This window comes from Salmo salar, chromosome 03 (genome assembly GCF_965601325.2).
Source record: "Salmo salar chromosome 03, fSalSal1, whole genome shotgun sequence".
In the NCBI taxonomy this organism is placed as follows: Eukaryota; Metazoa; Chordata; class Actinopteri; order Salmoniformes; family Salmonidae; genus Salmo; species Salmo salar.
Genome location: NC_138293.1, coordinates 96,431,619 through 96,456,408, shown reverse-complemented (window position 1 = coordinate 96,456,408; position 24,790 = coordinate 96,431,619). Strand labels below are relative to the sequence as shown.

Genomic DNA, 24,790 nt, shown 5'->3' with positions numbered 1-24,790 from the left:
TGCAATATAGAGACAGACTGGCTGTAAGAGGGTCTACATGCAATATAGAGACAGACTGGCTGTAAGAGGGTCTACATGCAATATAGAGATAGACTGGCCGTAAGAGGGTCTACATGCAATATGGAGAGATGATGAGAGAGAGCAAGGCTGCTGCAGGTGGTTCAGTAAAATCACTACATTGGCTACAGCATAGCCTCCCCGTTCATAGATGATAACTACATTTAGTGCTTATTGATGAAGGTATGTGAACGTGAACACATTGCTTGCGGTACCGTTTTGGAAACATAAGGAACATACCACCTTTCATATCAGGGAGAAATAATCAAAAAGTTTCCATGTGGCCGTATTGCCATGTTACAGAGCATGATTATGGAAGACAAGATGAAGGAAAGAGGCGACCACCTGTACTAGTTAGCTTTCCAGCATGCTCCTGTGCTAATTAGCTATCTAGCATGCTCCTGTGCTAATTAGCTATCTAGCATGCTCCTGTGCTAATTAGCTATCTAGCATGCTCCTATGCTTATTAGCTATCTAGCATGCTCTGAACAGCTGTTTATAACAACAGAAGACCGCCAGAAACATGTTGTAAGTGAATAATACTGTCAGCTGTAGCTGGGTTTAAAGCAGGTTAAAACAGTGTACAACACATGTATATTTAGCATAAAAACAGTTAAAACAGTGTACAGTATGTGTATATTTAGCATAAAAACAGTTAAAACAGTGTACAACAGATGTATATTTAGCATAAAAACAGTTAAAACAGTGTACAGTACGTGTATATTTAGCATAAAAACAGTTAAAACAGTGTACAACACGTGTATATTTAGCATAAAAACAGTTAAAACAGTGTACAGTATGTGTATATTTAGCATAAAAACAGTTAAAACAGTGTACAACAGATGTATATTTAGCATAAAAACAGTTAAAACAGTGTACAACACGTGTATATTTAGCATAAAAACGGTTAAAACAGTGTACAACACGTGTATATTTAGCATAAAAACAGTTAAAACAGTGTACAGTACGTGTATATTTAGCATAAAAACAGTTAAAACAGTGTACAGTAACTGTATATTTAACATAAAGCAGGTTAAAGCAGTGTACAGTATGTGTATATTTAGCATAAAGCAGGTTAAAACAGTGGCGGTGTCAGAGGAAAGACCATAAAATTGTTAGAGACTCCAGTCACCCAAGTAATAGACTGTTTTCTCTGCCACCGCATGGCAAGAGGAACCAGAGCACCAAGTCTAGAACCAAGAGGCTCCTCAACAGCTTCTACCCCCAAGCCATAAGACTGCTGAACAATTAATAAAATCGCCACCGAACAATTTACATTGACCCCCCTTTTGTTCACTGCTGCTACTTGCTGTTTATTATCTATGCATAGTCACTTCACCCCCACCTACATGTACAAATGACCTCAACTAACATGTACCCTCGCACACTGACTCGGTACCGGTGTCCCATGTATATAGCCTCATTATTGTTGTTCTAATTGTGTTACTTTTTTATGATTACTTTTTATTTTAGTCTACTTGGTAAATATTTTCTTAACTCTTCTTGAACTGCACTGTTGGTTAGGGCTTGTAAGTAAGCATTTCACGGTAAGGTCTACACTTGTTGTATTCGTGGCATGTGCCTGTCTTTTATAGTGGAACATAGAGATTGATAGAGGGCACATCAGCATCGCCATAAAGCTTGATAGAGGGTATAACTGCTCCATAGGGACCAATAGAGGGGGCATCTGTCACAAAGCTTACTTGGCATCCTCCTTCTGTCTCTCCACATCCCAGAATTGGAGAATTCAGAACACTTCATTTGTTTTCATTCTAACTGAATTTTCATTTTAACTGTTGCTATTTCTCAACATTCATAGCGTTCGGATATGCGAAGTTGCATGTTTCTCCTCAAAGAGTTGATTTATTTCTGTGTGTTCTGTGGATTGGCTGTGTGAGAGAAATGTGTTGGAAGCGACAATAGACAAACACAGTCTGCTTAAACTAATAACACACAAACAATTATAAAACATTTTCTTTATTGAACACACCTTGTAAACAATCACAGTGCAGGGTGGGAAAAGTATGTGAACCCCTAGGCTAATGACTTCTCCAAAAGCTAATATTAATGTGATTACCTTCCAGTCTAGGGTTAATTTTAATGTGATTATGCTCCAGTCTAGGCTTAATACTAATGTGATTACCTTCCAGTCTAGGCGTGTCCCCAGTCTGGGTTCAATGTGATTACCTTCCAGTCTGGGGTTAATATTAATGTGATTACCTTCCAGTCTAGGGTTCAATGTGTTACCCCAGTCGGGTGCATTATGGCCTCCAGTCTGGGGAGGCTTACCCCAGTCAGGGCTAATGTGATTACCTTCCAGTCTAGGGTTCATTTTAATGTGATTACCTTCCAGTCTGGGGTTAATATTAATGTGATTACCCTCCAGTCTGGGGTTAATATTAATGTGATTACCTTCCAGTCTGGGGAGGGTTCCCCAGTCTGGGTTAATGTGATTACCTTCCAGTCTGGGGTTAATATTAATGTGATTACGCTCCAGTCTGGGGTTAATATTAATGTGATTACGCTCCAGTCTGGGGTTAATATTAATGTGATTACCTTCCAGTCTGGGGTTAATATTAATGTGATTACGCTCCAGTCTGGGGTTAATATTAATGTGATTACCTTCCAGTCTGGGGTTAATACTAATGTGATTACCCTCCAGTCTGGGGTTAATATTAATGTGATTATGCTCCCATGTATTATCTCTTAATTGTGAAGACCAGAACACATACCACGAGCATAGAGAGAGAGATAGAGTTTCTCTCATTCTCCAGCCATATTTCCATGTCCCAGTCCGTATTGAGAGAAAGAGACGAAAGTGAGAGAAAAGAGTAGTGAGTTGACCTCTGTGGTATTTTGTATCCAAACTCAACTTTGGACATTCTCATGTATTTTATCTGCCATAGAGTGCTTGATAAAATACAAACCACAAATATTAACCTGCTTCACTGTGACTGGGATTTGGGGAATGAATGAATATAAACTCTGGGATACAATGAATTGTAAATCGCTGATTTCAGAAGTATATTTAATTTACACAGCAGTGGCTGTGTTTAAACAGTCAGCCCAATTCTGATCTTTTGACCAATTATAAAAAGGATACTTCAGAATTTTGACAATGAGGCACGTTATCTACTTCCCCTAAGTCAGATGAACTTGTGAATACCATTTCTATGTCTTTGTGTCCAGTATGAAGAAAGTTAGAGGTAGTTTCGTGAGCCAACTAGCGTTAGCACAATGACTGGAAGTCTATGTATCTGCTAACATGCTCAGTCAGATTTTCTCCCCTCAAACCTGAGTCATACCTTGGGACTACTGCACATTTCTAGATCAAGTCCCCACTCCCGTAAAACACAAGCCACAGATGTAAGCCCTACCCACAGTGGCCAGGCTCCAAGGAGGAGGAGGAGGAGAAGATGGATGTAATCAGGCCAGGAATCAACTGTCTCATTGGCCAGGTTCTGGGGAGAAGCAGCAGATGATGTAATCAGGCCAGGAATCAGCTGTCTCATTGGCCAGGTTCTGGGGAGAAGCAGCAGATGGATGTAATCAGGCCAGGAATCAACTGTCTCATTGGCCAGGTTCTGGAGAGAAGCAGCAGATGGATATAATCAGGCCAGGATACAATTGTTACTTTCCAGATAGCATTTTCAGAAGTGTTTGATTTGAACATGTTTTTTTTAGATTTTCCCAGTACAATTCAACATCATTGTATGTCCTGGGTGGAGGGAGTCGACAGTTGATATTGAAAATGTCAGTCTTGTGTGCACTGTATGACTTCTCAACATGAACTGAACAGGTCACACCATGGGACTTAAAGTTTCTAAATCAAGTGATAACTCCCTCTATGCTGCTGTGAATTAAATGGACTTCTGAGAGAACTGAAAATATGGAACCCCTCCACTGTCTAACACTGATTTAATCCCAGCCACAATCTCATCTAATTTGGCCTCAAGAGAGACTAGGACTTTTCTGGCCTGCATCCCATTGACAACCCAACTAGCCAAAATCTGACCCTTGCATTAACCCTAACCAAACCCCTAACCTTAACCCTAACCTAGGGAGGGTAATCAGTTTTTCCCGGGCATTGACTCGGTAGGCTGGACTGCAGTTCGCTGGACTGCAGATGACAGAACTATAGACCGATGCCACTGACAGTTACAAAACTGTGAGAAGAAAGCAGACTGACCGTATACTGTGTAACGATTCGTCACGTGGTCGCGTATGCTTGTGAGGCAGAGAATCCCTGGTCAGAACCCTGCAAAGGGACTGAGAAGGAAGCTATACCGCACAGTGACGCCTGTTATACCACTGAACAGAGCGTTGGTTCATGTCGACCCTGTTACATCCCTGAACAGAGCATGCTAATGTGAACAGAATGAACAGTACTGGGCAAGGCAGGCTGACCCTCCCTTAACCCCATCTCAATGTTGAGTCAACATGCACTCCAGAGCTTTGACTGTTTGACATTTACTTAACCCCCGTAGCATGTAGCCTTCTAGTCCATGTAGCCTTCTAGCCCCGTAGCATGTAGCCTTCTAGCCCCCGTAGGATGTAGCCTTCTAGTCCACGTAGCATGTAGTCTTGTAGCCCCCGTAGCATGTAGCCTTATAGCCCCCGTAGCATGTAGCCTTCTGGCCCCCGTAGCATGTAGCCCCCGTAGCATGTAGCCTTCTAGCCCTGTAGCATGTAGCCTTCTAGCCCCGTAGCATGTAGCCTTCTAGCCCCCGTAGCATGTAGCCTTCTAGCCCCGTAGCATGTAGCCTTCTAGCCTCGTAGCATGTAGCCTTCTAGCCCCATAGCATGTAGTCTTCTAGCCCCGTAGCATGTAGTCTTCTAGCCCACGTAGCATGTAGTCTTCTAGCCCACGTAGCATGTAGTCTTCTACTACAGCCTGGGGATGAGTTTATCAAGAATCTGAGAGCAGGAGTGCTGATTAAAGACCAGGGTTCACTTTTACATCACAATGAATAAGATTACATGGGCGGGTGTTTAAAGGATCAATCAACACACAGCCCCACTAGGCCCCACCCTTCCATGTAAAAAGGTGGTCCCTGGCCAGAAGTTTGACATTCAGTAAGCCTTGTATAGTCCTGTACTGCAGAAGCACCAGGCCAGAAGTTTGGCATTCAGTTAGCCTTGTATAGTCCTGTACTGCAGAAGCACCAAGCCAGAAGTTTGACATTCAGTTAGCCTTGTATAGTCCTGTACTGCAGAAGCACCAAGCCAGAAGTTTGACATTCAGTTAGCCTTGTATAGTCCTGTACTGCAGAAGCACCAGGCCAGAAGTTTGGCATTCAGTTAGCCTTGTATAGTCCTGTACTGCAGAAGCACCAGGCCAGAAGTTTGACGTTCAGTTAGCCTTGTATAGTCCTGTACTGCAGAAGCACCGAGCCAGAAGTTTGATGTTCAGTTAGCCTTGTATAGTCCTGTACTGCAGAAGCACCAGGCCAGAAGTTTGACATTCAGTTAGCCTTGTATAGTCCTGTACTGCAGAAGCACCAAGCCAGAAGTTTGGCATTCAGTTAGCCTTGTATAGTCCTGTACTGCAGAAGCACCAGGCCACAAGTTTGGCATTCAGTAAGCCTTGTATAATCCTGAGCCCAGAGCCAGCTAGACCGAGGCAGAGCTGCAGGTTAAATATGTGGGATGGCAAATTATCAACACCATCTGACAGCAGAACTCTAGATAGTGCACACTCATGCAAAACCATATCCAGACCCCTCCCCACACACACACAGGAATCAGAACACTGTCTTACAGCTGAGAATGTTGGCAGAAAAGGAACTACAACCACAACATTCAGCATCAAGTTTGAAAATCACTTCTGAAGCGCTCTACATTTATTATAACAAGAAAAATAAAGGGACTGTTGAATATCAAGGTAACTAGGTGTTGAAAGCTGTCCATCACTTGGAAGTGTTGATCCAGTCTAGAGAGCCCAGTGTTTGAAAGAGTTGGAGAACTATGAAATGACATCAGTGGGTAATGTAAAACAGAGAACATTAAACACAGCCAGACACCTAACCTTGTGAGAGACCTATACAGTCACTGAGTACTAGAGGGAAAGCTATTACCATAAAGAACAGAGACAGGCAGGCAAGCAGGCAGACATGAAATAATCTCTGTAACAAGCATATTTATTGACATATTGGTATTTATTACTATACAGGCAATCACTTATGGTTCAGTCCATTCATTAGCCCAATGAAACATTCTTCCAGCCATTGTTGTTTTGACAGTCAACTGACTGAGCATTAATGAAGCAGGAAGTAGCCATCTTACAATCATCAATGTGAAATATGTAATTTACAATACAAAAACATATGGATCTTTGGCAGTGGAGTGAATAACAATAAACTCCACATAACTGGTACAAAGCACACTCCCATACAACCAACCCACTTATACACATTAAGACCTGATACTGAGATCGTGGACATCTGCAGAGTACACCTACATCATAACCACAGTGTAACGGCGCCCTCTAGCAGCCATTACGATAACTAAAGACATGTGGGTCAAGGTTCATTCTACAGAGGCTGTTCCAGTTCAGATGGATTACTTAAATCGGTATCCCAAATGGCAGTCTATTCCCTATATAGTGCACTGGGCTCTGGTCAAACGTAGTCCACTATGTAGGGAATAAGGTTACTGGGCTCTGGTCAAACGTAGTCCACTATATAGGGAATAGAGTTACTGGGCTCTGGTCAAACATAGTCCACTATATCCAGAACCCCCCCCCCCACTTCAGTCAGTCACTAGGCTGTATCCAGAACCCCCCACCCTTCAGTCAGTCACTAGGCTGTATCCAGAACCCCCCCTCCCTTCAGTCAGTCACTAGGCTATATCCAGAACCCCCCCTTCAGTCAGTCACTAGGCTGTATCCAGAACCCCCCCCTTCAGTCAGTCACTAGTCTGTATCCAGAACCCCCCCTTTAGTCAGTCACTAGGCTGTATCCAGATGGTGGGGTTTAGGATGGGGGAGGTTGCAGGTGGATTAAAGTTGCCTGCTAACGTAGAACAGAACAGGGAACAAAGGGAGTGGGCGTGGCCTGGCAGTCCTGACAGAGGTCACATTTCAGACTACTCAATAGGTGATCAGGTGGTGACCCCTGACCCCTCTCAGGTGACGATCCTGATGCCGCAGCAGGTTCTGAGCTGCTCTAGGAAGATGAAAGTGAAGACTGTGTGAGGGATGAGACGGATCCCTGCTGGAACCAGACCCTAAAGGAGGAGCAGGACAGTTAGTATATTTATGATGAATGGTTCAGACAGTTACTAGGTAACAGTGTGAGGGATGAGACAGATCCCTGCTGGAACCAGACCCTAAAGGAGGAGCAGGACAGTTAGTATATTTATGATGAATGGTTCAGACAGTTTTCAGGCTGAGCATTGTGTTTAATGTAGAGACCAGCTCTCCTCCTAGAGAGTGACTGGGTGTTGGGGATTTGTCTCGTCTTTGCTGTGACACACCTGACTCAGGTCAGTCAATGTCATAAACCCCACCAGACTGTACGATTGCAGCCGTCTTATGCCACGATTTTGCCTTTTCATACAAAAATGTCCACGTCGTGGGCAAATTCTTCGGCGGTAAACGATTGTCAGATGTCTTGGCTGGTTCAGTGTGACAGGGTCTAGGTCTGCTGATTCAGTACCACTAGGTCTTGGCTGGTTCAGTGTGACAGGGTCTAGGTCTGCTGATTCAGTACCACTAGGTCTTGGCTGGTTCAGTGTGACAGGGTCTAGGTCTGCTGATTCAGTACCACTAGGTCTTGGCTGGTTCAGTGTGACAGGGTCTAGGTCTGCTGATTCAGTACCACTAGGTCTTGGCTGGTTCAGTGTGACAGGGTCTAGGTCTGCTGATTCAGTACCACTAGGTCTTGGCTGGTTCAGTGTGACAGGGTCTAGGTCTGCTGATTCAGTACCACTAGGTCTTGGCTGGTTCAGTGTGACAGGGTCTAGGTCTGCTGATTCAGTACCACTAGGTCTTGGCTGGTTCAGTGTGACAGGGTCTAGGTCTGCTGATTCAGTACCACTAGGTCTTGGCTGGTTCAGTGTGACAGGGTCTAGGTCTGCTGGTTCAGTACCACTAGGTCTTGGCTGGTTCAGTGTGACAGGGTCTAGGTCTGCTGATTCAGTACCACTAGGTCTTGGCTGGTTCAGTGTGACAGGGTCTAGGTCTGCTGGTTCAGTACCACTAGGTCTTGGCTGGTTCAGTGTGACAGGGTCTAGGTCTGCTGGTTCAGTACCACTACGTGCGGTCGTAGGCGCCGACAAAGTTCTTTATCGTGTAGTGTGGCTGGTGTTACGAGCCAATCCTGGTGACTCTATAGGAACACGGCCGGCACACATGAGTAGTCAGATTAATATAATAGTTTGATTTAAACGTTTACATGCTTTGTATATTTTCAGTTTTTCCCGATCTCACTTCACTCGCACTAACGCAAATAATCCACCAAAAACCACTAATTCCTATGATTTAGTGTTTAATAATGAGAACAATATTCATTGTGAACAAATGTTTAATTTTGTCGTTATAACAAGCTTGGTAGCAACATTAAAATCTTTGTGGAAATCGGTTGCAGCTCAAGTCGACTACAAAACCCACAATGCAATGCTCTCTCTCTCTAGGATGGCTAGGTAGCTAGCTATGTAGCTAGCTAGCAAACGTAGCTACACACACAATAATACCAAAGTCAATATCAGCACGTGAAGTCGCTAGTTAGCTGTAAAATCGCCTGATATCACAGACGGACCACTTTGAAGTCAAATCACGGTGAAAATAGTTATTTTACCCACTGAGAGAATACAGGCTTTTACCAAATTGACAGGAATTTCCTCATTTGTATTATCCCTTTAAACTCCAGCTGGCAAGCAGAACCAGGTCTTAAATTAACAAAAGAACAACATCCTGCAGGAGGATGGCTCTCAAGGAGAAGGGGTTGAACACCGCTGGTTTAAGGCATTGTTAACTACGCTACTTTATTGTCAATGATATACACTGCTCAAAAAAATAAAGGGAACACTTAAACAACACAATGTAACTCCAAGTCAATCACACTTCTGTGAAATCAAACTGTTCACTTAGGAAGCAACACTGATTGACAATAAATTTCACATGCTGTTGTGCAAATGGAATAGACAACAGGTGGAAATTATAGGCAATTAGCAAGACACCCCCAATAAAGGAGTGGTTCTGCAGGTGGGGACCACAGACCACTTCTCAGTTCCTATGCTTCCTGGCTGATGTTTTGGTCACTTTTGAATGCTGGCGGTGCTTTCACTTTAGTGGTAGCATGAGACGGAGTCTACAACCCACACAAGTGGCTCAGGTAGTGCAGCTCATCCAGGATGGCACATCAATGCGAGCTGTGGCAAGAAGGTTTGCTGTGTCTGTCAGCGTAGTGTCCAGAGCATGGAGGCGCTACCAGGAGACAGGCCAGTACATCAGGAGACGTGGAGGAGGCCATAGGAGGGCAACAACCCAGCAGCAGGACCGCTACCTCCGCCTTTGTGCAAGGAGGAGCAGGAGAAGCACTGCCAGAGCCCTGCAAAATGACCTCCAGCAGGCCACAAATGTGCATGTGTCTGCTCAAACGGTCAGAAACAGACTCCATGAGGGTGGTATGAGGGCCCGACGTCCACAGGTGGGAGTTGTGCTTACAGCCCAACACCGTGCAGGACGTTTGGGATTTGCCAGAGAACACCAAGATTGGCAGATTCGCCACTGGCGCCCTGTGCTCTTCACAGATGAAAGCAGGTTCACACTGAGCACATGTGACAGACGTGACAGAGTCTGGAGACGCCGTGGAGAACGTTCTGCTGGCTGCAACATCCTCCAGCATGACCGGTTTGGCGGTGGGTCAGTCATGGTGTGGGGTGGCATTTCTTTGGGGGGCTGCACAGCCCTCCATGTGCTCACCAGAGGTAGCCTGACTGCCATTAGGTACCGAGATGAGATCCTCAGACCCCTTGTGAGACCATATGCTGGTGCGGTTGGCCCTGGGTTCCTCCTAATGCAAGACAATGCTAGACCTCATGTGGCTGGAGTGTGTCAGCAGTTCCTGCAAGAGGAAGGCATTGATGCTATGGACTGGCCCGCCCGTTCCCCAGACCTGAATCCAATTGAGCACATCTGGGACATCATGTCTCGCTCCATCCACCAACGCCACGTTGCACCACAGACTGTCCAGGAGTTGACGGATGCTTTAGTCCAGGTCTGGGAGATCCCTCAGGAGACCATCCGCCACCTCATCAGGAGCATGCCCAGGCGTTGTAGGGAGGTCATACAGGCACGTGGAGGCCACACACACTACTGAGCCTCATTTTGACTTGTTTTAAGGACATTACATCAAAGTTGGATCAGCCTGTAGTGTGGTTTTCCACTTTAATTTTGAGTGTGACTCCAAATCCAGACCTCCATGGGTTGATAAATTGGATTTCCATTGATTATTTTTGTGTGATTTTGTTGTCAGCACATTCAACTATGTAAAGAAAAAAGTATTTAATAAGATTATTTCTTTCATTCAGATCTAGGATGTGTTGTTTAAGTGTTCCCTTTATTTTTTTGAGCAGTGTATAATAGCAGTTACCTTGTAGAAGGCCTTGGGTCCCAGTTTAGCTGTATCTCTCACACAGTGTAGCAGGCCCTGGAACAGAAGAAACACAATCTAAGACAACAAACGACACTTCTTAATGCAGCTCATGGTTGATGGGTGAAAACAACCCATGCCCAACTCCCTCCATCCCTCATTTACCTTCCCTCCCTCCATCCCAATACCTCTGTCCCTCATTTACCTTCCCTCCCTCCATCCCAATACCTGTCCCTCATTTACCTTCCCTCCCTCCATCCCAATACCTCTGTCCCTCATTTACCTTCCATCCATCCCTCCATCCCAATACCTCTGTCCCTCATTTACCTTCCCTCCCTCCATCCCAATACCTCCGTCCCTCATTTACCTTCCATCCCTCCATCCCAATACCTCTGTCCCTCATTTACCTTCCATCCCTCCATCCCAATACCTCTGTCCCTCATTTACCTTCCATCCCAATACCTCTGTCCCTCATTTACCTTCCCTCCCTCCATCCCAATACCTCTGTCCCTCATTTACCTTCCATCCCTCCATCCCAATACCTCTGTCCCTCATTTACCTTCCCTCCCTCCATCCCAATACCTCTGTCCCTCATTTACCTTCCCTCCCTTCATCCCAATACCTCTGTCCCTCATTTACCTTCCATCCCTCCATCCCAATACCTCTGTCCCTCATTTACCTTCCATCCCTCCATCCCAATACCTCTGTCCCTCATTTACCTTCCATCCCTCCATCCATCCATCCATCCCTCATTTACCTTCCATCCCTCCATGCCAATACCTCCGTCCCTCATTAACCTTCCATCCCTCCATCCCAATACCTCTGTCCCTTATTTACCTTCCATCCCTCCATCCCAATACCTCTGTCCCTCATTTACCTTCCATCCCTCCATCCCAATACCTCTGTCCCTCATTTACCTTCCATCCCTCCATCCCAATACCTCTGTCCCTCATTTACCTTCCATCCCTCCATGCCAATACCTCCGTCCCTCATTTACCTTCCATCCCTCCATCCCAATACCTCTGTCCCTCATTTACCTTCCATCCCTCCATCCCAATACCTCTGTCCCTCATTTACCTTCCATCCCTCCCTCCATCCATCCCTCATTTACCTTTCATCCCTCCATCCCAATACCTCTGTCCCTCATTTACCTTCCATCCCTCCATCCATCCATCCATCCCTCATTTACCTTCCATCCCAATACCTCTGTCCCTCATTTACCTTCCATCCCTCCATCCCAATACCTCTGTCCCTCATTTACCTTCCATCCCTCCATCCATCCATCCCTCATTTACCTTCCATCCCTCCATGCCAATACCTCTGTCCCTCATTTACCTTCCATCCTCCCATCCATCAATCCCTCCCTCCCTCCCTCATTTACCCGCCATCCCTCATTTGCCCTCCCTCCCTGACCATCAACAACAGAACTGTCAGAGCAATGACAAGCAGCAGTGTGACAGATAAAGCCTCCATGGACTTGACGACATCAGAACAGCAACACAGAGGCTGCCAGAGGTGGAGAGGGGTGGAGAAGGGTTAGATTTACTGAGGTAAAAAAAGTCATACCAGTTCACAGTGATATCCCTAGACAACATCTACACCGGCATTGTCCTCAGTCCTGGGGAATCAGAACCCACCGTGAACGCACATGTTAACTCTATCCCTGTAGCAACACACCTGAATCAATGAATCATCTAGCCCTTAACTAGTTGTATCAGGGGTGGTATAGTGTTAGGCTACAGTCCTGCAAATACCTAGGACTGGAACTGACAAACCCTGATCTACAGTACACACACACACAAACTTACCACATATTCCCCTTTTGAGTTCATCAGCCTGGTCTTCAAGACATCCAGTGGTTGGCACAGGACAGTGGCACAGCCTCCCTACACAGAGAAGCAGAGAGCATTATACACCGCTAACCCACAGCTCCCGTCTCCGCACCGCTAACCCACAGCTCCCGTCTCCGCACCGCTAACCCACAGCTCCCGTCTCCGCACCGCTAACCCACAGCTCCCGTCTCCGCACCGCTAACCCACAGCTCCCGTCTCCGCACCGCTAACCCACAGCTCCCGTCTCCGCACCGCTAACCCACAGCTCCCGTCTCCGCACCGCTAACCCACAGCTCCCGTCTCCGCACCGCTAACCCACAGCTCCCGTCTCCACACCGCTAACCCACAGCTCCCGTCTCCACACCGCTAACCCACAGCTCCCGCTTTTCTAATGTGTAAACTGGACACTCACTGCGATGAGGCTGGCCAGGAAGTGTGTTAGAATGTTGTCTTGCATGGCTCCAGTCCCCAGAACCAGCTGCTTGGCCTGATCATAACAGGCCAGCTACAGAGAAATAAAATAGAAGTTAAATCTAGCTGATACATTTTGGACAAAGACACACACATTGACACCCCCCACAGACACAAACCCACCATAGGACCTCACCTGTCCAACAGTGACCAGTGCTCCTCTAGAGGATGCCATTGTGGCTCCAGAGAACAGCTTCTTCATTCCCTCTATGGAAAAATACTGTGTCATTAGTGCAACTGTGTCCCTTCAAATCGTCCAGTGACTTCACCCTGATCCCAACGATCCACCATCAATCAACCTTACTTACCCTCTTTCCATACCCGGAACAGTCCATCTAGTGCATGAGCATAACTGGAAGAGATGGAGAAAAAAAACACTTATGAAGGTCAACATCTCTCCAAAGATGATACTTAACAGCGTTATGTAAGTTATATTATTTTACTATACTTAACTCACATACTCACTTTCTCCTGAGTTCTAGTGGTACTTTAACGTCATTCTGCATTCTGGATCGGGGGAAAAAAATGTGGCAAGTATGTATGTTTTGCTCTGTACATTTGTTTACTGAATTGAAAGGACAGTCAACTCCAGTCCTCAGGGGCCTGATTGGTGTCCCACTTTGGCCCCAGCTAACACACCTGACTCCAATAATCAACTGATCATGATCTTCAGTTTAGAACGTAATTAGTTTAATCAGCTGTGTTTGCTAGGGATGATGGAGAACAGTGTGATGCCACTCCAGTCCCCCTGAGGGCTGTTGTCCATTCCTGATCTATTGAATGGATGAGTAAAGCAATACAGTGCCTTGCAAAAGTATTCACCTCCCTTGGCATTTTTCCTATTTTGTTGCATTACAACCTGTAATTTAAATGGATTTTTATTTGGATTTCATGTAACGGACACAAAATAGTCCAAATTGGTGAAGTGAAATGAAAAAAATGACTTGTTTCAAAAATTAAAAAAAATTAAAAACGGAAAAGTGGTGCGTGCATATGTACTGTATTCACCCCCTTTGCTATGAAGCCCCTAAATAAGATCTGTTGCAACCAATTACCTTCAGAAGTCACATAATTAAATAAAGTCCACCTGTGTGCAATCTAAGTGTCACGTGATCTGTCAAATGATCTCAGTATATATACACCTGTTCTGAAATGCTCCAGAGTCTGCAACACCACTAAGCAAGGGGCACCACCAAGCAAGCAGCACCATGAAGACCAAGGAGCTCTCCAAACAGGTCAGGGACAAAGTTGTGGAGAGGTACAGATCAGGGTTGGGTTATATAAACATATCTGAAACTTTGAACATCCCACGGAGCACCATTACAACGATTATTAAAAAATGTAAAGAATATGGCAGCACAACAAACCTACCAAAACTCATGGACCAGGCAAGGAGGGCATTAATCAGAGGGGCAACAAAGAGACCAAAGATACCCTGAAGGAGCTGCAAAGCTCCACAGCTGAGATTGGAGTATGTGTCCACAGGACCACTAAACTATACACTCCACAGAGCTGGGCTTTACGGAAGAGTGGCCAGAAAAAAGCCATTGCTTAAAGAAAAAAATAAGCAAACACATTTGGTGTTTGCCAAAAGGCATGTGGGAGACTCCCCAAACATATGGAACAAGGTACTCTGGTTAGATGAGACAAATTTAGATTTTTGGCCATCAAGGAAAATGCTATGTCTGGCGCAAACCCAACACCTCACTTCACCCCAAGAACACCATCCCCACAGTGAAGCATGGTGGTGGCAGGATCATGCTGTGGGTATTTTTTTCCATCAGCAGGGACTGGGAAACTGGTCAGAATTGAAGGAATGATGGATGCCACTAAATACAGGGAAATTCTAGAGGGAAACCTGTTTCAGTCTTCAAGAGATTTGAGACTGGGACAGAGGTTCACCTTCCAGCAGGCCAATGACCCTAAGCATACTGCTAAAGCAACACTCAAGTGGTTTAAGGGGAAATATTTAAATGTCTTGGAATGGCCTAGTCAAAGCCCAGACCTCAATCCAATTGAGAATCTGTGGTATGACAAAGATTTCTGTACACCAGTGGAACCCATCCAACTTGAAGGAGCTGGAGCAGTTTTGCCTTGAAGAATGAGCAAAAGTCCCAGTGGCTAGATGTGCCAAGCTTATAGAAACATACCCCAAGAGACTTGCAGCTGTAATTGCTGCAAAACGTGGCTCTACAAAGTATTGACTTTGGGGGGGGTGAATAGTTATGCACGCTCAAGTTTTTTGGTCTTATTTCTTGTTTGTTTCACCAAAAAATATTTTGCATCTTTTAAGTGGTAGGCATGTTGTGTAAATCAAATGATAAAACCCCCCCAAAATCTATTTTAATTCCAGGTTGTAAGGCAACAAAATAGAAAAAATGCCAAGGGGGTGAATACTTTCACAAGCCACTGTATACTGCATGTCATCACTGACATCTAGTGGATATTATCAACCATGGACCACTGCAATACAATTCAGTTATCCTATTTCTAGATTTGACTCACCTGACATTAACCATGTCTGCTGGGGTCCCAATGAATCCACCTGCAAATCCTACAGACAGACAGACAGACATGAACCATGCTGCTGGGGTCCCAATGAATCCACCTGCAGAAAGGTAAGACTTCTACACAGTAGTGTGGTGACCTGTACAGTGCTGGCACCTTAATTGGGGAGGACGGGCTCGTGGTAATGGCTGGAGCGGAATTAGTGAAATTATATCAAACCGTTTCCAGGTGTTTGATACCATTCCATTTACTCCGTTCCAGACTTTATTATGAGTCGTCCTCCCCTCAGCAGCCTCCTGTGATCCGTTCCATCCAGCAACTATAGTGGATGCGTAATCTTGGCCCAGTTCGGTAGTGTGAAAAGTGTATGACAGAGCTAATCATGTTGTCATTAGAGCCAGCCAGGTTTAGGTCTGTGTAGCAACAGATAATATTGTGGTTAAAACACAGTGTGTACCTCCAACCAACCCCAGGAGGACCTTCTGGTAGAAGGGCATAGGACCATGGGTCCTGTCCTTCATTTGATCACTCACTGTCTCATAGATGGCGAAGCGGGACAGAGAATATGTCATCTGGGGGGGGGATGACAAATAATTTTTTATTTATTTAACCAGGTAGGCCAGTTGAGAACAAGTTCTCATTTACAACTGCGATCTGGCCAAGATAAAGCAAAGCAGTGCGACACAAACAACAACACAGATTTACACATGGAACAAACGTACAGTCAATAACACAATAGAAAGTCTATATACAGTGTGTGCAAATGGCGTAAGGAGGTAAGGCAATAAATAGGCCATAGTAGCGAAGTAATTACAATTTAGCAAATTAGCAAATTAACACTGGAATGATAGATGTGCAGATGATGATGTGGAAGTAGAAATACTGGTGTGCAAAAGAGCAAAAAAGTAAATGAAAACATCGCCGAAGTCAAGGATCGGTAGGATAGTCAGTTTTACGAGGGTATGTTTGGCAGCCTGAGTGAAGGAGTCTTTGTTGCGAAATAGGAAGCCAATTCTAGATTTAATTTTGGATTGGAGATGTTTAATATGAGTCTTTGAAGGAGAGTTTACAGTCTAACCAGACACCTAGGTAGTTGTCCACATATGCTAAGTCAGAACCGTCCAGAGTAGTGATGCTAGTCAGGCGGGCAGCGATCGGTTGAAGAGCATGCATTTAGTTTTACTAGCGTTTAAGAGCAGTTGGAGGCCACGGAAGGAGTGTTGTATGGCATTGAAGCTCGTGTTGGAGGTTTGTTAACACAGTGTCCAAAGACGGGCCAGATGTATACAGAATGGTGTCGTCTGCGTAGAGGTGGATCAAGGAATCACCCAAAGCAAGAGCGACATCGTTGATATATACAGAGAAAAGAGTCGGCCCGAGAATTGACCCCCATAGAGACTGCCAGAGGTCTGGACAACAGGCCCTCCGATTTGACACACTGAACTCTGTCTGCGAAGTAGTTGGTGAACCAGGCGAGGCAATCATTTGAGAAACCAAGGCTGTTGAGTCTGCCGATAAGAATAAGGTGATTGACAGAGTCGAAAGCCTTGGCCAGGTCGATGAAGACGGCTGCACAGTAATGTCTCTTATCGATGGCGCTTATGATATCGTTTAGTACCTTGAGCATGGCTGAGGTGCACCCGTGACCAGCTCGGAAACCGGATTGCACAGCGGAGAAGGTACGGTGGGATTCGAAATGGTCAGTGATCTGTTAACTTGGCTTTCGAAGACTTTAGAAAGGCAGGGCAGGATGGATATAGGTCTGTAACAGTTTAGCTCTAGTGTGTCACCCCCTTTGAAGACGGGGATGACCGCAGCAGCTTTCCAATCTTTAGAGATCTCGGGCGATACGAAAGAGAGGTTGAACAGACTGGTAATAGGGGTTGCAACAATGGCGGAAGATAATTTTAGAAAGAGAGGGTCCAGATTGTCTAGCCCAACTAATTTGTACGGGTCCAGGTTTTGCAGCTCTTTCAGAACATCTGCTATCTGGATTTGGGTGAAGGAGAAGCTGGGGATACTTGAGCAAGTAGCTACGGGGGTGCGGAGCTGTTGGCCGGGTTTGGGGTAGCCAGGAGGAAAGCACAGCCAGCCGTAGAGAAATGCTTATTGAAATTCTCGATTATTGTGGATTTATCGGTGGTGACAGTGTTTCCTAGCCTCAGTGCAGTGGGCAGCTGGGAGGAGGTGCTCTTATTCTCCATGGACTTTCCAGTGTCCCAAAATGTTTTGGAGTTAGAGCTACCGGATGCAAATTTCTGTTTGAAAAAGCTAGCCTTTGCTTTCTTAATTGACTGTGTGTATTGGTTCCTGGCTTCCCTGAAAAGTTGCATATCGCGGGGACTATTCGATGCTAGCACAGTACGCCACTGACTAATGATCATAGAGACATTAGAACGTACAGAATATGACAAGAAGTGTATTTAACATAATACTCTTGCTCTTGGAAGCGATGGCGGTGTGCGTATCTACCCACCTGTCTGCAGAGGGAGGCGCTGAGGCCGCTGTAGAGAGCCAGAACACCTTCTCTCTGCACCACACTCATAGTCATTCCCATCATCCTCATCCTCACCTCGTGCTGTGTCTGGAGGTGCACCTGGAGGAGAACAGATATCAAATACCAGGAAGAGACACAGTAGAGAGGAGTAATGTCAATGTAAAGTTTTAGTATTACTTTTTTTAAATGAATAAATACCTACATTGTGTGCGATGTTGATAATGCATTTAAATGGAAGTCAAAGTACACACAGAACAACAGTCAAAGACCAAGGTCTAAATGTTTACATGACAACTGGTGGATGTGATGTCAGAGTCACAACTCCCACTTCCTCCACCACCAAGATAAGGAACTATCAAGAAGACTCCAAAAATATTACAACCAGTAAAATGAACTGTATAATTCACTAGTATTAAATATTAGGCTAGTAGGAGAGCCGATGAAGTCAACTATTAGGCCTAATTCCTAGAAACATCATACCATTGGTACAATTCAGCCCATTTGTTATTTACGGAAGCCCTGAAGGCCAAGGAAGAAAAAAAAAAACGTAGTCTTAGAATAATCTCACCTGAACGACTTAGTATCTAGTTTGAACGACTTGGTCCCGTGTGGCTCAGTTGGTAGAGCATGGTGTTTGCAACGCCAGGGTTGTGGGTTCGATTCCCACTGGGGGCCAGTACGGAAAAAATGTATGAAATGTATGCATTCACTACTGTAAGTCGCTCTGGATAAGAGCGTCTGCTAAATTACTAAAATGTAGTATCTAGTTTGAACGACTTAGTATCTAGTTTGAACGAGTTAGTTATTATATATTTTTTTACTAAGTCGTTCAAACCTGATACTAAGTCATTAAAAATGAGAGAGTCGTTTGAACAACTTACTATTTTGTTCAAATGACTTGTTCTTTTGTCTAATTAGGCCTCATTTGTTATGCAGCGCCAGTTGTCAGTTGTGCTCGTCAGACCGTTGTTGCAGCCATTCATTTACTGATTCCATCCATTGATATGATTATTTATCAACAGTTATTTGATAGCCTAAATCAGGGCTGCTTTTGAATGCCAGAGCATGTGAGTCAACAAAATCTCACGATTTTATACATTTTACTTCAGATTTTGATGTTTACTGACGTTGCTCCAAACTATATGTTTTCGACATCTGGGGTTGCTCCTAGTGCTCAGCATAGGAGGTTGTGTATTCAATCCCAGTGGTAGACACATTTAAATATATCTCATGTTTTAACCCTATCCAAAACCTTAACCCTTAAATTAACCATTTAGAATGAATGAAGAATGATGCTGAGCAGGAGGAGCAACCCAGGCTGTCAAAAACACTTCGAAATGTGATGTTTGGAGAAACGTGGATAAGCGTCAGAATCTGAAGTCAAATTGGTAAAACTGATAGCTCTTGTTGGCCCACTTACATGCTCTGGCTTTCAAACGCAGCTTTATCAGAAACAGTCAATGAATAATCATATCATTCGCCTGTATTTACCGACCCCCAAAAAATGAATATGCTTATTATCTGCTAATGTGGCTATCATAAAGAACTACAAATACCATGATGATCTGGACGAGACTGCCGAATTGAGGCAAAGGTAAGAATCTCTGGATTACCTATCTAATGTAAGCTAAATGTAGTAATGAAAATTGGCTACATTTCTTTAAATGGACAATTCTGTGAACTGTCTTGTGCAAGTTTTAAATTGACACAATACCTGTTAGCAAAGGTGTCAGCTAGAGATGACGTCCAGGAGCTTGTAGGGATTAGTAGTCTTGCATGATGTCTACTTTTATCCTAATTAGCATGTTCAAATCTGAGAGTAAATAGAGCCGAATATATTGACAAAAGTCACCTTGTCCGAGAGAGAGATTTACATGGTTATCATAACGTTACGTCAGGGTAAATCTACACGAAACACAGCACTTATTTTAAGTGGTTCTAAAATCCCCCATGGGAAAAATTAATTGTGGAAAAACTATTTTTGATGGGTATTATGACACCTCCACTGTGGGGCTCTATAAATGCAGATATTGACTCTGCAAATTGAGCATACTTTAGTGGCAAAGTCAATTGCGTGCTGGGCTTCGGAACAGAAGCACTCCTTGCATGTTTCATTACCATATATTGCCTTGATCAGATCCCCTTTACATATGTTAACTCGATCAGATCCCCTCTAAATATCTTACCTTGATCAGATCCCCTCTAAATATCTTACCTTGATCAGATCCCCTCTAAATATCTTACCTTGATCAGATCCCCTCTAAATATCTTACCTTGATCAGATCCCCTCTAAATATCTTACCTTGATCAAATCCACTCTACATATCTTACCTTGATCAAATCCCCTCTACATATCTTACCTTGATCAGATCCACTCTACATATCTTACCTTGATCAGATCCACATTACATATCTTACCTTGATCAGATCCACTCTACATATCTTACCTTGATCAGATCCACTCTACATATCTTACCTTGATCAGATCCACTCTACATATCTTACCTTAATCAAATCCCCTCTAAATATCTTACCTTGATCAGATCCACTCTACATATCTTACCTTGATCAGATCTAAGGGGTGTGTAATACAGGCAGCAGCACTTGAGGATAGTCCACCGAAATACCATCGCGACCGGCGTTTCTCCGACATGTTTCTAAGTGTCCTGTTGGTTAATCAAAACCGAGAAAGCTCGTCTGGGTCGTCTTGTGTTAGCCTTCCCAGTGACACCTGCTTGGACTCACACTACCTTCTTTCAACTCCCTAGCTAGAGAATTATTGGCATGTGTCAATGTCCAAAACGGGTGACTGACGATTAATGGAAAATGTTTCCCGGTTCTTGCACCGTTCTTTCCGCGGCATTTCATACAAAGCGCATGGCAAAACGTTGCCTATATTATATATGAAGACTGCTAGCCTGGTTGACGCAACTCGCGAGTTTAGTGTTAGCAGGCTGCACCAAAGTCTTTCAAACTAGTATGGACCTACTATGGAACGAACATACCTCTAGACCAATGAGGCGATTCGATTAATCTGTCCCGGGTAAGCGTGTTTTCCACCGGGAGAAAGTGGATTGCATTACTTTTGGAACCGGGCTGAGCCAGGTGCCATGTTCAAAGTCCACGACCAAATCGTCTCAAAACAAAAGTGACTTATTTAGCACGTGGAGTTATGAGTGCGATTCTGTATTTTCACATGCAAAAGTGGTTGCTTTTGAAAAAAACGCGTAATCTGCTTTCCGAAAATTCGAACATATATTTAATGGAAAAGGCATGTATGTTTCTAGATGATTCTAAATGCTGCATTGTGGACATGATCGAGCTGTGCAGATTACTGCCATAGAACCGGTGCCCCGCGGCTCAGCATAATCGAATCCGCCCGGTATCTCGTTTCGCAACAGCTGTGTTGAAGTAACCATTCAAAAGCCTCCCTAGTTCAGGGGCGAAAATCTGATATCAAATTTGGAGGGGACAATTACATGAAATTTTCTCAAGAGCAATTCCTGAGGGGGACACCAAAAGTAGTGCTGTAACACATAGCCTACATTGTAATATGGTAAATGTATATTGAGGAACCAAAGAAATAAGGTGTTTACCCTACTCCTAACTACCGGTACCCAAAACTACACAACTAATCACAACAGCAATACCATTGCCTTTAACAAATCTTAGTTCAGTCACCAGTTTAAGTTGAGAGTGGGGGTATCCATGGCATTTTTCAATTATGTTCCTATTTTACAAGTAAAAAAAATTGAGAACCTTTCATAATGTTGCCAAACAAAGACTCAACAAACTTACCTGAGACTCCCTGTCTCTGCCAGTCTGTCCCTGCATATCTGTCCCCAACTCTGCTGTCTGTGTGCCATCTGTTGCCTGCTCTGCCTAATGACATCATTGTGAAACATTTCCATTAGAATTTCATTTCTTTCTTATGAACATTTTATCAACTAGTCTTTGAAATATTAGGCTACTAGGGTTCTTACTTTGCGTTTTGGTGTACTGAAAAATACTCTGATGTCCGTCTTTTATTTTTCTGCCATTTTTCTACCTGGCTGGCTGGCTGGCTACACACACACACAGTGTGTAGGTTATTTACAGTAGGAGATGGGCTTCTATCATCTTATCTTTTATCATTCTGTTTGGGCTTCGATCTAAAAGGTAGCTAGCAAATGTGAAACGGATTAAAATGACAAGAGTTGACAGCTGTATGAGTTCACCATTTACACAACATATGCGGCAACCTTTTGTAATTTTAATAGTTTGTTTCATATTGGCTGGCTTCCAACAATAGCTGAATTTGCAAAGCTAGCGAGCACCAATTCCGTTTCAGTGGTGTTTGCTATAATCTTTGCTACCCGGGTTAAATAAAGGTGAAATAAAACAAATAAATAAATAAAAGTTCCCTTGCGACAATTTAGCTTTTGCAACGAGACCATTAAATATATTTAAGACAATGGTAGAAGAGAGTGTAGTTCTGTTCAGTTTGGACTCCAGTTTATCGCTAACCTTATCACAGGGACTTTGAAGCACTAACTTACATCATCTGCATGCTGATCTTGGAATAAATTGACGATAGCAAAGATTCCATCTTTGACGAGGCCACATAAATGGAATAGGTACTAGCTAGCTTAATAGCTAATATTTGCGCGCTCGCTCTGCATATTCAGCTAGTGTGTGTGCGCGATTGACTGGATTAACTTCACGTCAGTTACGTTCATTGAGTGCCTTTCAGACAGTGGATACGACCCCTCTGTTACCTTGCCAACTAAGGAACTGACAGTGGATCAAACCATTGTGAGGCAAAGGGTGGGGGGGTCGCAATCTTTTGAAACTTAAAAACGCGCTATTAAGTGTCTATAATCAGCACAATTGCTTTCATTGCGTATTATTAATATTATTTAAATTATTAGTTATGTTTCAGTAGTTATAGTTATGTTTCAGTGATATATTGGGGGGGGACAAATCATATTTTTCTCAGGATGGGGGGGGGGTCGCATTTTCACTGATGTAGCCTCTGACGTAACAAACAGATGCCATGCTCATTTCAAGTCACCGTTCTTAAACATGTTGGGGTGGTTGTCATGGTAATGGCCGGCAGTGAAAAAAAAACGGGCAAAAAATAAAATCCTGATCTGAGCATCCAGACAGAGATCACATATGGAGGATAGGGTTTGTATCAGGGTTGAGATCCACTTAGGCTGTGTTCAAACAGGCAGCTCAATTCTGAATATTTTTTTCCCACTAATTGGTCAAAACAAAAAAGTACCCCCTTTTTTCTCCCCAATTTCGTGAAAACGATCTTGTCTCATTGCTGCAACTCCCCAACGGACTCGGGAGAGGAGACGGTCAAGTTATCCGTCCTCCAAAACATGTGTAACCTTTATTTTACTAGTTAAGAAAAAAGTATTATTTACAATGACGGCCTACACCGGCCAAACCAGGACAACGCTGGGCCAATTGTGCGCCGCCCTATGGGACTCCCAATGGCTGGTTGTGATACAGCCTGGGTTTTGAACCAGGGTGTCTGTAGTGACGCCTCTAGCACTGAGATGCAGTGCCTTAGACCGGTGAGCAACTCAAGAGACCCGCCAAACTGTGCCTCTTAACACCCGCTTGCTTAACCCGGAAGCCAGCTGCACCAATATGTCGGAGGACACATGTACAGCTGATGATCAAAGTCAGCCTGCAGACGCCCGGCCCGCAACATGGAGTCGCTAGAGCACGATGAGCCAAGTAAAGCCCCTCCCCTCCCCTAACCCAGACAGCGCTGGGCCAATTGTGCACCGCCCTATAGGACTCCCGATCACAGCCGGTACTGACACAGCCTGGGATCGAACCCCAGGCTGTAGTTGGTCTTTTGACCAATCACAGATCTTTTTCCGGGCTTATCTGATTAGTCAAAAGACCAATTAGTAGAAAAAAAATGTCAGAATTTGGGCTGCTTGAGTAAACGCAGGTATAAATCGGAAGTCAAAAGATCAGATCCCATGTGTTTTGTTGCGGTTTACACATTAGGGTAGGTATCAGATATGAAAATAATTGTAAAACGATCAGAATTGGGCTGCCTGTGTAATAGCAGTCTAATTTGCCTTGTCAGCTGGTGTTCAAGTGGGTGTGCTCTTTTTAGAAACTAGCGCGCACTGGAAACATGATCGACGTAGGCAAGTAGTCTTTCCACAACTTTTATATACAGCATGGGCCCAGCCTACACTGTAAAAATGACCCGAAAATAGGCTTTTGTTTTGTGCCAATCTTCCCAGCATGGAAAACAAGTGCATGTCACTGAACATGTTGTGCCTCATGATGGCCAATGACCAGTTCTGATCCTATTCAGTAGCCAAGGTTATATGAGTAGCTGGAGGTTCTCTCAACTACTCCGTAATAAATATTCCTCTGTTCAAATACTTGTTAGAATGGACATTAGATCAGAATGTTCTTTACTGTGCAGGAGGATCAATCTGCTGGTCAAACATTACCTATGTGTCTTGAGGGTGGGAGAGAATTCTACTTTGCTCTACCATCTCGTGCCAAGACTGGATGCAGCTGGTTCCATACTGAGTGGAAGTGTGGCCTACGTGACTGATGTAAAAATAGTAGCAGAGACCCTCCCAGCTACTGTAGTGTTGTGGAATACAGCTGACCTCTACATAGCTGTAGCTGACCTACGGTACTGGGTTCTGACCTGTAAGAGGGCTTCAACAGAACAGTGGACCCAAAGATGTCGAGGGTTCAGAAAAACATTCTGAACCCAGCTTGACAGAGGTCAAATGGACATGGACAAAGGTTTTCACAAACAACAAGGTAATTTCTCACATTCTTACACAGCTATG

At 44.3% G+C, this 24,790-nt stretch overlaps 1 protein-coding gene across 2 annotated transcripts; it reads right to left on the bottom strand.

Annotated features, from left to right (window-relative positions):
• Positions 1–6,196: 6,196 nt before the first annotated feature.
• On the bottom strand, positions 6,197–21,270 carry LOC106597710 (mitochondrial dicarboxylate carrier). Of its 2 annotated transcripts, none has more exons than XM_045715816.2 (11): positions 20,524–21,262; positions 17,940–18,059; positions 15,921–16,035; positions 15,461–15,509; positions 13,421–13,462; positions 13,264–13,307; positions 13,092–13,162; positions 12,897–12,989; positions 12,461–12,538; positions 10,653–10,709; positions 6,197–7,284 (listed from the first exon to the last, which is right to left on the bottom strand). In XM_045715816.2, the coding sequence occupies exons 1-11, from the start codon at positions 20,611–20,613 to the stop codon at positions 7,183–7,185; spliced, it is 861 nt and encodes a 286-aa protein (XP_045571772.1). In that variant the 5' UTR covers positions 20,614–21,262; the 3' UTR covers positions 6,197–7,182. The 2 variants fall into 2 exon arrangements, with proteins under 2 accessions (XP_045571772.1, XP_045571773.1); XM_045715817.2 differs by lacking the exon at positions 6,197–7,284 and adding an exon at positions 7,294–7,386 and having other exon boundaries at positions 20,524–21,270.
• Positions 21,271–24,790: the final 3,520 nt, after the last annotated feature.